This window comes from Epinephelus moara, chromosome 3 (assembly GCF_006386435.1).
Source record: "Epinephelus moara isolate mb chromosome 3, YSFRI_EMoa_1.0, whole genome shotgun sequence".
Taxonomy (NCBI): domain Eukaryota; kingdom Metazoa; phylum Chordata; class Actinopteri; order Perciformes; family Serranidae; genus Epinephelus; species Epinephelus moara.
The window spans coordinates 24,520,416-24,537,660 of NC_065508.1; the positions used below are offsets into that span (position 1 = coordinate 24,520,416).

Here is a 17,245-nt window from a genome sequence, read left to right on the forward strand (position 1 = left end):
TGTTACCTTAAGTCGAATACTTTACATTAAGTAAGTAACGAGTCGACGCCAAACCATAATTCTTTTCTTAAACTCAACCTAACTAGTAGGGGCGCTAATTTGTAAGTTATCTTACAAACCCTGTGCATAACTTTTCGAAAGATATCAAATGAACCACTGTATAGGGATATGTTGAAATGCTATATAAGTCCTGAATTTCCAAAATGTAAACAGTTAGGTGACTACATACCAAGAATTTGTGGTAAATGTGATAGTAAGTAGGGTAGACCTCCATGAAGGATTGCAAAAGTAAAATCATGCTGTCAGTAAAAAATATAAAATAGAAATACATAAAAACACAATCTCAAAGTTATTTTAAAATGAAGCTGCTATTTTAAAATAAAATTATGGAGGGAGAAGCAAGTCAACTTTGAAATTTCACAACCCAATCTTGGAATCGAGAAGCTTCTGGGGGCAAATGCTAATATTTCAGGAGATCCAGTGTAGCCAGCGAATATCTGGGTCAGGACTTTCTCTTCTGTGCTCTGGTCATTTTGGCTAACATATATAAACAGATATCCACATATGAATGCAGGTTTAAAAAAAAAAAAGCTAACAAAAAGCTAATTTGTCATCAGATGATAGCCATTGGGTGCCAAGATTGCATTTCAGCCACGCAGACTGTTTACCTGCTGCTCAAACATGATTGGTCAATACTACTCAGACTCGGATGGACTATAAATGGAAACCAGAATGCTTCCTATACCAAATGTTGTCACACTGTCGTCGACTCTGCATACATAGGCAGATATAACAACACACCAGGGACAAATATGATAGAAGTGTATTTTTAATTTCTTGTATTACACTTACAGTAAAATGGAACCTTAACGTATTGTGTTCATTGACATGATTAAGTTCAATTTAATTTTATTTTTATAGCCCAACATCACAAACCACAATTTGCCTCACATGGATATGACAGCCTCTGTTCTTACTCACATTTTAATTATGCTGTGTATATTACTATGCATAATTGCTCACACATAAAAATGGTTTTGGAGTCAGCATTTAGATACTGTATATCTGTGATTAACATAGAAAAACATGCAACTGCAGTCTCTACAGGATTCTACACAAAAATTGAAAAAAATCTCCAGTTTCATGAATGTTATGTCCCTGACATAATTCCCCCACACTACTCGCTACACAGAAGCCATTTATTTTCTTTCACCAAATTCAAACACACATTTCAAGCCATTTGTGGGCTTACCAGACACAAGTATAGTTTAATTATGGTCGTGTATAACCAGCACCATGAGATTACGGCCTCTGTGGTGCAACAGACAGCACTGTTTGTCATTTGAAATCCCAACGTGCTCAGATTTGTGTCTCAGCTGCTTTATAAACATGAAGTACGGGGCTTAGATGTGGTGAGACTCCAGTGATGGAGGATGCTTAGTGACCGAAGACTTGTAATAGACTTGTCTGCTTGATGTGTGTTTGCCAGACACTAAACTGCGTCCTTAATGACCTCAGTGTCTACAGCGGGGAGAAAGAATCATTGCTCTTGATAATGACTGTGTGTCACAGGGTGCATGTTTGGGTGCAAATAAAGCACACAATAGCTATTGCTCCCTTCATGCAGCATGGAGCTCATCCAGACTTTTAAATTGAGTCAGTGTTCGACAAAATAATAATGAGTGTTTAATCCATCGAGGCGCTGGAGGAGATTTGTTCAGAATCTGTACTCTGCACCCAGAGAAAAAAGACTAAGCTAGGCACACAATCGAGATATAAAACATTTACAAAGTACTGAAACCTTTATGTTCTAAAAGAAGCTGGCATAGCATCCATGTAAAAATTGCATGCGCTTTGCAGTGCCTGTTTGGGAGAAGCAGAGTTGATTATTTTACCTGCAGTAAGTTGGCTGTCCTCTAGATCAGCAGGGGGATCTGTTGATTGGACCTCAGTGTTCACCTTCAGCTCTGCCACCTGCTGTTCTAAAGATGCCTTTATACCCCAGGGCGTACACTGGAGACTGCTCTGAAATACACACAGAGAGACACAGTGAGAGTCAAGACATTGTACTTAAATGAGAATACTCTGAAAAGCATGATTAAGACACCCTACTGTGCATGCACATGAAAGAGAAACACATGACCTCTAATTTTCTGCATTCATTCCATTGCTCCATGCTTCAACGCTTCACCACGCACTCTGTGCAGTGGTATCACACCATTACTGTTATCCAAAGTGTGAAGAGCAACATTTCAACTTCCAGGGGAATAGTCATTTGTTCATCTGCTATGTAGTTGTGGCTGCACAAAGTCCACTCTCATCTATCATCTTCTCCTCCATGAAAGCAGGGAAAGCTGGTCCTTGTTCAGTTTAATTTTGGTATAACATTTTATGCAAATTTTACTTCCTGCACTCTTAGAAATAAGGGTTACAAAGGGGTTCTTCCTGGAGGGCTAAGGTTCTACCCAGAACCATTTGCTTCTGAGGAACCCTTTTTTGAAGAAATGGTTCAGCAAGTGTTCTTTATAAGACTAAAGCTGAAAACACACCGACACGGCGTGTCATGTGATGCACATGAAGAGCCGCCCCTAGCACACACTGGACGCATTGTGCTGCAGCTTGTCAACAGACCAACATGCACAGTTACTACAACTTTTCCTGAAAGATCTGTACTTACTCCACCTCTGCATTAGCTTAAAATCATGTGTGGAGAGCCCCTAATTAAGGTTTCTCAGCTGAAGAGCCGATCTCCAGAACTATAACTCACCAGGCAATATCTTTTTTGGCCATCATCTTTTAAACAACGAATCGTGGGTTGTTTAGCCCGGGATATTGCTTGACCTCAACACGGTGTCTCTCTTCATCCATTCTTTGTCACATACAAGACACAGCAACAGCATCAGAGTTCTCTTTGCGCCAGTGGTAAGGAAAGGAGTCGAACTGCCATAGGAGCAGCCACCACTGGTGTGGGGTTGTACATTGAAAATAAAAGGGGAATTGTTTTTTGATGCACGGCGTTCACCATTGATATGTTTTGGCCTTAAGGGCTCCATTAAGAAACCTTTTCAACCACAGAACCCTTGTTGGAGAAAGAGTTCTTCAAGGATTGTTGATAGCATCATCAGCCTCAAATATTCAAATGTTTAGTCATGTTTCAAATGGTATTTTAATTTCATTTTACTTGGGTTCTGCCATAGTTGATATCTTTACCATCATACATATGCCATTCATGCCATACAATACTTACTCAGCATTGGTACTTGGTATTTTGCATTTGGCTCTAATTTGGAACCAATTTTCGTTTCCCACCATTAATAAAGTAAAGGCTAAAATCTTGGATTGTGAACGATGACTGTTGTTGGTTGCGCTGGAACACATTGGTGCTTTAGGAGACTTAGAGGAGAAGTATACTTGCTGCAGACAACGTGTGCATGTACGCATCATGGCTGCCATGCATATTTTGCGGTCGTTTGGTGCGTAGGCCGCTCATTTTGACGCGAGGTAACGTGACGCGTGCACGAGATGCAATATTGACATGAACACTAGAGGCGCTCATGCGAAGTAGACCTCTAGAGAACGTGAGGTCGGACCGCACATACCATCTCCAATGGCGGCGGAGATGACACCTTTTCCTCTGCCGAGATCTTAAAAGACAAAATTATAAGCTCCTCTTCATCGAGAGTATCCATGTTTGTGTATAGCCTACTACATCCAGAAATACAGTGTCAGCGCCTTCTTCGCTTTTCGTGACCTCTGTGCCTGAGTGCTGTGGTCTGCCCCTAGCGGAGACCACCAGTATCAGGTGTTTTGGCTGCATTGACGAACGACCGTGCTGCAGCAAGTATACACACAGGTGCAGTACACTATGTACACGTACGTTTGGCCACGCAGCCAGTATACTTGTGCCCTTATGAAGCTAAAGGCAGCTGGATATGGTTCCCCTGACCCCAGGCTAAACTAAAACCATGATTACTGGGAAAGAGATCTATGGGTAATGTATTCAATTACTATTTTAGACCCCCCCTGGGTGGGTTTTAGTGGGTTTCATTAGGAATGTCAAGGAGTTCTTGGTAGAACCTCCTGGGTGGGAGTTTGTTGGCACCCTTAGAAGGTGGAAAGGTTCTGGATTTAACCCCTCGAGAGAGTTCTGGGTGGAACCATTACACCACTGAAAGGTTCAGTAGAACCTCTCATGGGGGGTTCTTGGTAAAACCTTTCACAGATGGTTGTAGGTATAACCCTTTGTGTTGAGTTCTTGGTCAAACCTCTGAAAGGGATCCAGGTGGAACATTTATAAAAGGTTTCACAAGAAACCAAAAAGGGTACTGGGACAAGCCGAAGTACCCTATGTAGTAAACACTATATAGTATGAATGTGATGGTGATTTTGCCACATTATCATGATTCATTTACAAGTAACTTCTAAGATCTTTGGATGCTGGATATTTCCAAAGATCAGCGCATTATTTCAACTCTTACACAAACCCTAACGCCAAACTCACCCCAGTGACCCTATGAATCAAATGAGGGAACAATTTCTTTCACTTTTTGTCCTTATTCGTACATTTGGGTAAGGTTACACCCACACTCCAAACTGCAACATGACAAATATGTGAATAAACTTCAAACACACACTCATTTGGAATGTGCACATCACCTCCCTGCTCCTCTCCCAGGATGAGAGTTAGAGACATAGAGCAACAGCCTTCACATTCACAGACAGCTATGGCCACAAGCACTTATTATCAAAACACTGGAACAATAACATGCCGTCCACCCCACCCCAGACACACACACGCACGCACACACAGTCTGAACCACCCAAATATAAGCCAAAGGATGGGAACAAAATCTGTTACGTAGGAGTTGAAGCTGTCTAAACAACAGCATAGAGAGACACAAGAGAAATCAACATCACTTAAGAGAAATAGTGGTACTGAGAGACTATTTATTATGCCTCTCACTGCATGAATCAAATGAAAATTTACCATCCATTAAATAAAAGCAACTTGTGTCAACAGTGGAGAAAAAAAAAAGACGCCAGATAACTCCTGAGACACAGCAGTTGGTCAGCTGATTCACGTGTTTAACCAAACCCACATGTTTCACATTTGAGATGCTTCTACAGATTCAAAAACCTGCTTACTGCAGAGACTCAATCAAAAGCTGCCCCCTGGATAATCAATACAGTCTTCTATTTAGCACTCAAAGTACCATTGTAAACCAATAATGATCAACAGAATACCACAGTGCAACTAGTGCAGTTAAACTTTTTTTATAGTACAGATACTATTTGTCAAAAATGACAGACCTCGAGAATCCCTGTAGTGATACTGTGGGAAATACAAAGATCATAAACTGAAGGTTATATACTCTGTAGGGGAACTTCTGTAGCACTTCTGTTTTCCATAGAGAGGTCATCTATAAAACTCTGTCATGCAAACCAGAGCTATGAAGATGCCAGAACATGGAGACAATGAGAAGAAGTGTTCTTTCTTCTTCGTCTTTCCCCCACAGACCCACTTACAAGACAACAGCTGTATGTCAAGATATGAGAGGGAAACCAGCTGCAGTTAGTTATGATATTTTCATCATCTCTTCACCGCAATTTTAGTCAAAACAGAATATGAGCTTGTGCAGTTTGTTTTACCTCCTTTATTCGAAACAAGGGACCAGTATGCTAGACTTCCTTAAAAATATCCTACCAGCATGTCCCACACAGTCCATGTCCTCTGAGCTCACACAACTGACCTTTGGGCAGCGATGGGTATGTTTCAAATATCTTATTGAGGAAGATTGGCTAATGACATTTTTGGGTGAAGTGCTCTTTCTGACAGAGCTATTAGATTCAGCATTTTACAAAACACATGAATGTAGTATGTATACCTATTTTCTCATGTGCAACATCTTCGTATCAGTGAGGTAATTTTCCCTTGAATAATTTTGGTTGATGTCGCAAAGACTTTCCATGGCATTATCTGTTTTAATGAACGGGATGATGTTGGTTATTTTTTTAATTTGCTTTACACTTTCTCTCCAACTTTCAATATAGCTTTACATATCAACAACAACAACAACGTATTATTCATGTTCCTGCTGTAAAGCAACTTAGCTAAAGGTGAAACTTATCTATGCTCTCTTCAAAGCCAGACCCCATTGACAAAAACACTACTGCTTCCTTGATCGCTAGTTTGTTTGTGTTATTGTGTGGTGAATCTGAACAAACCCTCAAAACACACAGGTCGCTTCAATCAGGAGAGACAGAAGAATGAAGTAAAGATAATATTTAATACAGAATATGAGTGTACAGATTAACAGATGGTTTGTACTGATTAAGATTTGACAGAAGTCTTTGGCGTTTGGACACCAGAGGGAGATATTCTGTGATCGAGGGACATCTGAGCGGCAGCAGGATAAATCTCCCCCAGAGTCCAGACACTAGTGGTGGTGGCGGTGGCTGATGACTCTGAGGCTGCTGACTGCTGAGGCGTATGTGGCTGATGAATCCGTAAAGACTAGGTCGTGATGGGAAGGTGGAGGGTGCACATGACTGCAGCAAGAAAGAACTACAGCAGAGAAAGAACCATATTTAAAATGAGTAAGATGATGCTGGCAGAGAAGGTGTGTCGATGTGCTATTGGTTGATTGTGAATAAGCTGAAAAGCAGCTGACGACTCAACTGACAGAACCAGACAGTCAGTACGTTAACATGCACGTAGTCAAGCTAAGCTCATAGCTCAGCTAATCAGTCAAGTCGGACTTCTCGTCTTGTCTGAGTATACATGCAAAAGAGAAAATTAAATTTCTGACCAAGTACATCTGACTCTGCCTCGATAGGTGGCGCTGTGTCCTTTTTAATATAGTGCGTATTGAATTAGCTCCAGTTGACCTGAGGAGGAAGCTAATGACAAATGAAGATGACGGAGCATGAATGTAGTTTCCTCGTCCGTCCAGAAATGCGTCTTCTGCTTCTCGGTCACCATGGTGTTTGTTTGTTTTTCCAGGAGTTACTGCACTGCTATATACTGAACTGCTGCTACGTCATCTCCTTCTACATACATGCAGCAATAGTTTGATTTTCAATCAAATTATCCAGGTGTGTTCGTCGAGCTACGGAGAGTCCAATTTCAGTTGAACTAAGCTCTTTACATGCATTGAAAAGTCCGGTTTCAGTCAGACTAAGCCAATAATTTGATTTTCTCAAGCTGCATGTAAACGCACTGCATGACGCCTAGAGATGGTCAGTGAGCATGTGTGCTAGGAGTGAATGGCAGAGCAAGAACAAAAACTTACAGCCTGAGCATGAAAAGTATTGTCTTCCTGACTGAACTTTTGCTAGAGCTTCATAAAATAATGCAAACTAATCGAGGCAGCGGTAGACCAGCAGCTCCCATATTCAGCAAGGTAAAATTACTGTTTTTGTCAATAGAGTCTGGCTTTGAAGAGAGCATAGGTAGGTTTCACTTTTATTTCAGTTCCCCGTTGGAAAGGGCTGTTTATGATGTACTGATCATATGACTGGATAAAAGAGACTTGGATTATACTGCAAGAGTTGTGTGAGAGTTTGTCAACATGTTTTGATACAATTTTGCTAAATGTGGTCACCCATGGGTGAACAAGCCCAGGACAAATTTCCCACTTGTGGAACAATAAAGTTCATCTTATCTTATTTAAATATATCAGGAGTTTTCTTTGTTTTTGGATTCTTCGCTCATCTGAGGCATGTGAAAAAAATTCCCCTGAAAGAAATTCTTCATGAATTAATTGTACCACAGGGTGAATAATTGATATAAAGATGGTCATTTGGGGGGTGAAGTATTCCTCAAATATTTATGATTAATATTAAAGGTCTTCCCACTGTGTGTCTGATTTAACTAACCTGTTGCATCATCATCTTCAGAGTGTGAGAAAGAGGCAGAAAGAGACGACTAGCGCTTACTCACTGTGAAGTTATTGGAAAGTTTTGCACCCCTCTTGAGATTGCAGGGCTAGTTTTTGGTGTTGTAATATAAGACATAATAATATCCTCTGGGAGGAAAATGTACCAGCTGAACTAAAAGAACCAAACACCACATATTAGCTGCCTTACACAAACAGAGTTTGGACTGTGCCTGCACATACTGTCCAGTTTCTCTCTCATAATGAATTTTGTGATGATTTCAGGCAGCTTCTCTAAACAGAGCAGGCAGGTATCACAAAATAACAGCCTCCATGATTTATCCACTGGGTTCCTTGCAGAAATAAATCTTATAAATGCGTATAGAGGTCTTGGCATTATGTCTGTCTTTCCGAACATACTGTAACTACATCTGGCAATTCACTTCAAATGGACAACTGTTGCTGAGGGAAAGTTTTAGTAAATAGTGTAGGCTGAGAAGCCACCCCAAATTTTAGATCTAATCCAATTTTCCAAACACCTTCGAGACCAGAAGAGAAATTGTTTGGCAGAAGCAAGTTGGAAGACTACGTAATAAGAATATACACACTGAGAGTCATACTTGTGCTCCTCTGATTCAAGGGCTCTTTCCAAACACTTTTGCAAATACGCTTACAGTGTTGACTTATTGTTATAATAAGCCAACAGCATTTATCTTAAGAGTGAGAAAATAAGCTAAGTGGTAGGATCTTTAGCTTGGCCTAGTGGGACGTTCATAAAGGTTAACATTGGGTATTAGGTAAAATAATGTTTTTACTGACTGTAGCAAGGACAGATTTTACTGTTTTAGTGGAGATGAAGGTGATGGATGATCACTGCACAGCAGAGGTGTTTTTAAAGTCTGTCAGAACCAGTCTCAAATCAAGCCACAAGTCTTCATTAGTAAATGTCAAGTTAAGATGCAAGTCACTGACTGCTGATCATTAAAATTACATTGCATGAATGTTTTTCTTTCAAACATGCGCTTAGTCAAGCCAGCTGGGGAATCTGGAGGGTTTAACTCTCTGGATTAAATCTGAAGTTACAAGTCTTGGTGTGATCCTAGATTCAGATCTAAGCTTCAAGTCCCCCATTAACAAGGTGACGAAAACATCGTTTTTTCCACCTCAGAAACATAGCGAAGGTACGACCATTTCTAAATGAAAAAGATGCTGAGAAATTAATTCATGCCTTTATTTCAAGCTGACTTGACTACTGTAACGCACTTTTACTGGCCTCTCAAAAAACACCACTGAGAGACTTCAGCTCATCCAAAACTCTGCAGCTCAGCTATTAACCAGAACCAAGACATCGCAAACTCCCATGTTAACTATTTGCCTCCAACAACACTGCGATCATCTGCTGCTGGTTTACTGGAGGTTCTCAGCATCAGCCGGAAGAAGATCGGGGTTACAGCTTTTGTTAATTACGCCCCAAAGCTATGGAACCCACTACCTATAGATATCAGGGAAGCTAGCCAGCCAAATATTAAAAGAAAGCTAAAAACGTATCTGTTCACTTCAGCCTTTAACTAGCTCTGACTTTCTGGGCTTCACGCTGCTGCAGCTCTTAAAATCTTACTTGATTTTATGATTAATAGTTTTACAATGCCATAAATTTATGATGTGTGTTTTATGTCCATTATGTCTATTTTCATGTGAAGCACTCAGTGTTTGTACTGCCCTTATTGTAAAGCATTTTGTGCTGCATTTCTTGTATGAAAGGTGCTATATAAATAAAGTTAATTATTATTATTATTAGTAACTGAAGTCAAGCACATATAATAACAACCAATGTTGACCAAAGTGCTTTACAGATGAGTTTTAAATATAATTAATTTTTTTAAATGACAATAAATAGGTAAATAACAAAGGCAATCAAAGCAATCACGTTGTCAGATTATTAACTATGGAAACACAAATGTTATAAAATGAAGACAGAATTTGAAGTAAAGAGAAACAGGGCAGAGCTGACAGTGAGAGTAAAGTGTTCCCAGTCTGGAAGCAGCAATGGAAAACACTCAGTCACCATTTGACTTTGACTGGTCAGAAGACCTTGGGAAAATTTAAAGCAGAATCAAAGCTGACACCCAGATTACTGTCTGCAGTGGTCCAAGAAAATTGGCCACACCACTGGTGTAATTTGCGAGACCACTGATGAGGACCTCTGTCTTGCTCACATTAAGCTAGAGAAAATGTTTGGACATTCAGCATTTGACACTCTTGATGCAATTTAAAAATAAATTGAAGATCATGACCTCACTCCCTTTTTAAGGGGAAATATAGAGCTTTGTGTCATCAGCATAGTAATGATAAGGGATGTTGAATTTTCTATGGCTGTAACGCTTCATGTGTTCACACCAAACTGTCACAGCACAGTAGGGGAGTATTGGTACAGAACAGTCACAGTTTGGTGCGAGTTCAGTACAGCAGAAAATAATGTATAGATACATTTATTTTCATTTATTTTGAACTGACAGTAGTGCAAGTGTCAAAGACAGACATAATCCTTTCACTGGGGACTAAGGTAACATTTTGGCCATTGGCAATTTTTTTTCACTTTTCAAAAACTACTAAATAAGGAACATTTCAAACATTCCTTTATAAGACTCTATGTACGCTGAACAAACACTTTCCCAAAAGGCAACAGGTCACAACAAGCTATAAAACTTATGATTGAAACAGATCTAACTTACAAATAAACTCTTTCCAGGATTTCACTAGCTCAGATCTTGACCCTTAAATATATGTGCTTCCCATTCCATCCTTTCTTTAGGAAGCTCAGACTTAAGTCATGTCTTACAGCAGCCAAGGCTGAAGTCCTCATTTCTGAGCCGATGAGTCTGACTTGAGTCTATGCCTCAAGTTTTAAGCTCTGCTGCATATAATTCTTCACAGTTATAAAAGATAACACCATCTCCTTTTAGTTTTATAAGGATCTACACAGCATTAAAATCTTCCTGGAGATCCCCCTACTGTGCGATTCCTTGTTGCGAAGAGTCTACTAGAGTCACTCATGGGTAATTTTGGTGTTTATGTTCTGTCATTTTTATGGGTGAGTTCATCAATGGGCCAGTCTCCACATTCAGCCCACACACAATAAATTGAGTTGGAGAGATTACATCTGTGGTTTATCTAACAGTTACATTATCAAACATCGGAGCTGAAAAAACAATGATTGGATTAGAAATCAGAGTGCATCAAAACCATAAGCTAAGAGTGAAACAACACAGCCTTTTTATCCAGGTGTGTGCTCATCATACTCCCTGGATGAAGAGATGTTGTATCTCAGTGGGACCGTCCTTCCTAAATAAAGGATAGATAAAACAAATAAATCTCATAAATCTGAGAATAATGTCCCCCTTTTCTCAACATAAGCAACTTTAAGTTATAGAAATCTAATACAAAATTCACTTACAGGGACAGTGTGTAAGATTTAGGGAGATTTCGTGGCATCTAGCAGGTGAAGATTGCAGATCGGAACCTGCTGACATTTCTACCGACATTTCTTCTTAATTATCCTCTCCAAGACAAACAATTGCCCTCAGTGATTTAATCTGCTAAAAACTCAAAATAAAGCAGTTTATGGTGCTTTCAGACCTAGAGTTGGCTTGCTTTGGTCCGAATCAAGGACTAATTTTGTTAAAAAGCTGGTTCGTGTTCTCACGGCAGCATTTACAAGCAGACCAGATAAAATGCTTATGTGAGAAAGCTGCTTTTGATTGGTTAAAACTTCCATGCGGAAAAAAATCCAGGAAGTAAACAAAATGTTGAAGAAGAGTACAATGCAACACTGTTTAATGTCACAATGGAGGGACATCTATGCAGGTTGATTTTAGCGCTGCTCATCGTGGACTATATTGCTGTCATTGAGGTGCAGCTCCAACTAGAAAACAATGTGTTGATGCATTGGATGTGCTGAATGTGCATATTAAGGCAGTACAGGAGGAGGTGCACATTAATAATCCTCCAGGACTGTAACATGCTCATGTTTAACCCAAACAATGTGTCATGTGACTGCAGTTGGTTCAAATCGAGGTCGGAACACGTTCTCACCACAAACGCACCAGAGTTCGTAACCAGAGTTTGTAACCGGACCGAGACCACCTCTTCAAGAAGGTCACGGTCCGGTTGTTTTGGTGCGCACCCAAGTGTGATTGCTGTGTTCACACCTGCCCAAACGAACCGCACTTAGGGGGCAAACAAACTTGAGTTTGATTGAACAGAACCAAACAGTGCAGGTGTGAAAGCACCCTATGAATCATAATTTTTTATGACGCAACTCATCACGGAAGTGCTTCCAATTACAGTGGCCAATGCAAAAACTTGACTGGCCCAGTCCAAAGCAAGTGCTTGGTTTGTCCAATCTGGGCTACTGTAGAAACATGGTGGTGCAACATGGCAATCTGACAAGCATGACGAGCACCCACTTCTTATGTTGATATAAACTGCTCATTCTTAGGTAACAGAAACATAATAATTTTCATTTTCAGGTGATTACACACTATTATATTCCATTTCTGCCAATATCCCCTAAATCCTACACACTGGACCTTTGAAGAATAGTAACTGCAACAGAACAAATTCCACAACATGCCACCCTCTCTCCTTGAAGATTCAAATCGTTAACTAACTTAGTCTGAGTGTCACAAGACTCTTCAACACATGCACTCTTAGGATTCTGTGTGTGTGTGTGTGTACATGCCTGTGCATGCAAAATTAAGCTGGACTTATGTCAGGCATGCACTGTATAAAAGGGGTTGTGTGTGGGTTTAAGCAGCTACTTATGTGAGACCACTGGCTCAATGGCTGCTTGTTTCCCTCATGTGAGTGCACGCTTACACACACTTTGCATAGACAGACACGCAGTCATGCATGAGTGCACGCACTCCTGCATACACACACGTACACACCTTCAGGGCGATATTGACGCCTTGAGCTGTAAAGTTGACAGTCGCACAATTAGTGGTTCTACAGGGGTCAAACTCTAAAGCATTCGTATGATTGTATCCCAGACAATTAACACTGTCGTTTTGTTGACTTCAGTTACTTGCCTGCTTTAACAAAATCATACTTTTCAAGGTCCCAAATTTGTGTTTGCAATATTTTCTATTGCTCCTTCAATAAGTTTTTTTTTCCTAAATATTTTCTCCAGGGTTATTCTGATAAGTTGACAAGAGTAATATTTACTCTGGCTTGATGCTCCTGCAATAATATGCAGCCATGGCCTGAAATGAACAACACTTTATGCATTCATTACTTTGACACTGCTGACAAATAACACCTGAAACTACGACCGTCAGCTTCACACAGAGACTGAACATTATGTGCATTCCACAAACACAAGCTCTCTTTTCACAGGAATGCATTTGTCAACAATGTACTCACACTGGCTACAAATTTGATTTGTTGTTTACTCTGCACAGTAACATGTGATTATGCACAGCTGCATGGCGATGTTCAAAAAGCCTAACAAAGATAGAAGCACTTTAGGAATGAGTTCAGCCATGAAATTTAGATCCAACACGGGCCACTTTTAATTAGGAACTTAAGGGCGTGACAGTTTTGCTGTCGTGGGTTTATTATTTTGCATGAAACCTGACTTTTCATTTACATGGACCAAAATTAAGGTGTGGCACAGAGATGTGCTCCACTGAACTCTCCCCAGACTTAAATTTGAAATGTAAATCGAGACATACGCCCGTCTGAAACATGAGCACAGATGAATAGATAAACCGTGTGTGTGTGTGTGTGTGTGTGTGTGTGTGTGTGTGTGTGTGTGTTTTGGTGGCTGGGTGTGGGGGTAGGAATGCTTTTCGAGAAGGCTGTCTCAATGAAAGGTCATTTCACAGTGGCGGACTTGGAGTTATGTAGCATGTATTTGTGTTTGCGCTGATAAGCAGCCACCTTGAACATTAGACTCCAAATCTGAAAATATTTAAGAAATGTTTTAAAGCAACCGCTGTCACCATGACAACAAAGAGGCAAAGGATGGAGAGGCATGAAAAAGGAGACAGGCTCTCCTTTTTAAAGGTAAAGGGATTAGAGAAAGAGAGGAGGAGAAGGAGGAAAACATATGAGGTGGACAGAGACAGGAAACATGGATTAAGAGGAGTAATGTTTCCAAAGAGTAAAAACAAACAGACACAGACGGAAAATAAAGAGTCCCCTCACAGTCCCCTGAAACCTAAGATGTAGACGGCCTCTCCTTTAACCAAACCCGACCCTGCTACACTGTAAAAACACAAGATCTTCACATGTTGTCTGTCTGCCTACTAATCACACACACAAACAAACAAAAGACACACACACTGTGCACACAATTTGATTACTTTGAATGTCAAGATTAAGGTAATAAATTAGGTCTCTTTGTTTTTTTTAAGCCAACCACATAAACCGTAGTTTGATGGTTGGCTGCGGCACCAAGGACTCGTCAGCAGGGTCCAGGCAGGAAGGGCAGGACTAGGGTGGGAAGAAGCGACACGTTTATGGTCAAAGGCCAACCGAAAAAGAGAAAGGCGATGGTGGTATCAAATGGAGACAAAGATGGAGAAGAACGCCACAAGATCAAGGCCGTGTCGCAGGGCTGGCAAGGAAGCTGGATAACCTGGAATGGATTGTTGACTGGATAATCTGTTTGTCAGACTTGTGGGAGATTTGCACTGGTCACGGTGTACCTGACTGGGTTCGGGGCGTGCCGCTGAATTCACGAAAAATAGAGCCCACAGTATTTACACCCCATTGACTTTTGGAGGTAAAGAAATGAAAAACAAATGCTTTGTGCAGAGAAAGTGCTGAAAGCTGCTGATTCTGAGGGAAAACAGGACGGACACCTGAAAGATGAGGCATCATAAACATGTGAATAAAACTCCACACAGTAAGTAGTGCTGATTTATAGGGCGGGTCCTGCCTTGCTGCAGTCTAGACCAAAAAAAAACAAAAAACAAACTAATAGGTCCAAAATAATGTAGCGAAATCAACCACATTGCATCATGCAGCTTAGTTACACAATGAAAGATAAATTTCCGTAATTAAAGTAAATCAAAATGTAATGAGTGAAGTCATTAAGGTCGCATTTCCTTCACTCCCTCATCATCAACTAAATGAACACTGTGTGCTGGTCCTTGGATTTACTTTAAAGACCCGGGACTTTCAGATTTTTTGTAAAAATTTTTACATGTTCTACGACTTATTCTGCATTCTAGCAAGTAGATGCCTTTAACCTTGATATGAAGCAGGCCTGTGGATCACTAATTACCCATGTGTGTCACATTTACACAGTTCAAAAGTGGTTTCAAATGCAACGCACCAAGCAGGCAGGATTGGAGAACAGAAAGCAAGCTTTAATAAAATACAGCTGATAACTAAAGCAGGCAACAAAACTGAGGGAGCAGGTAAAAAAGAACCAAAAATACTTATGGAAAAACTCAAATGATGTACTAGCAACAAACTGCAACACAAAGGGAATCCAACAAGAAGCACAGAAACCACACAAGGACCAACGCAGACAGACTGACAAAAGACAAAGTGGCGCACAGAGACTAAATACCCATGGAGAGCAGGGAAATAACAAGGGACAGGTAACAGCAGGGCTGATGAGGAACAGGTGATACAAATCAGGTCAGGGCAGGTAATCACTAAGGAGGGAAAACACACAAGAGCAGCAAGTGAAATCAGACATGACATATGTGGAATAAACCTAAAATAAAACAGGAGAGAAACAAAACATGAAACAAAGAAAAACACAAACAGAAATTAAGTCCTCAAGATAACAGACTACAAACACAAACCCAGGATCATGGCAATGTGGACCTGATCGGACAGTAAAACCTTTATCTTTCTGACCTGTGTACACCAAGATACACTTTATATGAACCAGCAAAAGTTAGCGTCTTGGTTGCAACTTCCTATTCAACCTCAGTAAATACACGCTATGAGAATATTCAGTAATGTCTACTAAATTTTATTTTAGACACTTGTTGAAATTAAATCAAATATTAATGCTATACAATGTCATTCAACAGATCATTCTTTATTAAATCAGTGCTCAAAGTTCATGTTCAGACTCAACTTGTAATGTCTGCCATGGACTGCTGGCCAGTAAAGCTTTGTTTATACCAGATGTGAAGGAACCCTAACACTGGGCCAAATATGGTTCGCGGTTCCCTGTATTATATCATCAGACGACAAACAACCGTGAAAATTAAACATCCATGGGGCCAGCTCAGGTTTCACACCAAAGCTAAGGAGGCAGTTGGCAGCTGTTGTTGTGCTCTATACAGTCAAAGGCACTTGAACTGGAAGTACTGCAGCACAGTCAGAGGACCTTTAGTTTAGTTTAGCTGCACATACATGTATAGAAAATACAGGAAAAAGAAAAACATTGTGCAGGAGAGGTTAGAAGACAAAAATGTCTCATGAAGATACCTCGCATATAAAATAACAATGACTATACATTAAAAAAAATATAAAAATGAAGATTGCATAACTGAATCCAAGTTCCAGACTAAGAAGTAAAATTAGAGTCCTTTGAATAACGATAATGTAGATGATGATAGTAGAGATGGAAGTAGGTTGTTCCAAAGAGATGGTCCTCTGTATTTCAATGAATATTTATTATGAGAAGTCCAGCAATATGGAAGATAAAGGTCCTTAGAGTGTTTTTTGGAATATGAGTGAATGTCTGAGGGAGACTTAAAAAAGTTCTGGAAAAAACTCGGCAATTTTTACAAAAAAAGTTCAATATGGTATTTCAGTTAGTTTTTCATCTACTATGACCCCTAGAAATTCAAAGTCATTTTTGTAAATCAAGAACAAAAGAGGTCCAAGAATGAAGCCCTGAGGTACTCCACAAAGTAGCTTAGCTCTGTTTGAATCAAACCCTATTAACAGAGGGTTCGCTGTCCTTTAAATAATCAAGCAGCCATTTTTGGAGGAAGTTGATCAACTACGGTAAGCAGACATCAGGCTGTGAACATGGCCACTGAAATCCAGACCCCTGTATCTTTTCCAAGGTATATATAATAAAAAATGTGAAATAGTTGCCTAAAAATTACTTTACTTTAGTGCGGCAAAGATATTGTTTAATGCTACCAACTTGTCATTACTTGTGTGTGGCAGGGTGTGTGGTGAAGTTGATGACCTTGCCGTTACTACAGAAACTTTATGCAGGACTGTGGTTCTTTGATTATGTCAACAACTTAAAGGGACAGTGCACCCAAAAATGAAAATTCAGCCATTATCTACTCATCCATATGCCGAGGGAGACTCAAGTGAAGTTTTAGAGTCCTCACATCCCTTGCGGAGATCCAAGGGGAGAGGGGGTAGCAACA

At 40.2% G+C, this 17,245-nt stretch overlaps 1 protein-coding gene across 1 annotated transcript in view; it reads right to left on the reverse strand.

The window, feature by feature from the left end:
- The window catches only part of LOC126387684 (dapper homolog 3-like), a 33,341-nt gene that overhangs the window by 4,620 nt on the left and 11,476 nt on the right, over positions 1 to 17,245 (reverse strand). Inside the window, exon 2 of the mRNA XM_050040300.1 lies at positions 1,896 to 2,025. Coding sequence (XP_049896257.1) covers positions 1,896 to 2,025 — 130 coding nt within the window. The remainder of the gene's footprint in view (positions 1 to 1,895; positions 2,026 to 17,245) is intronic.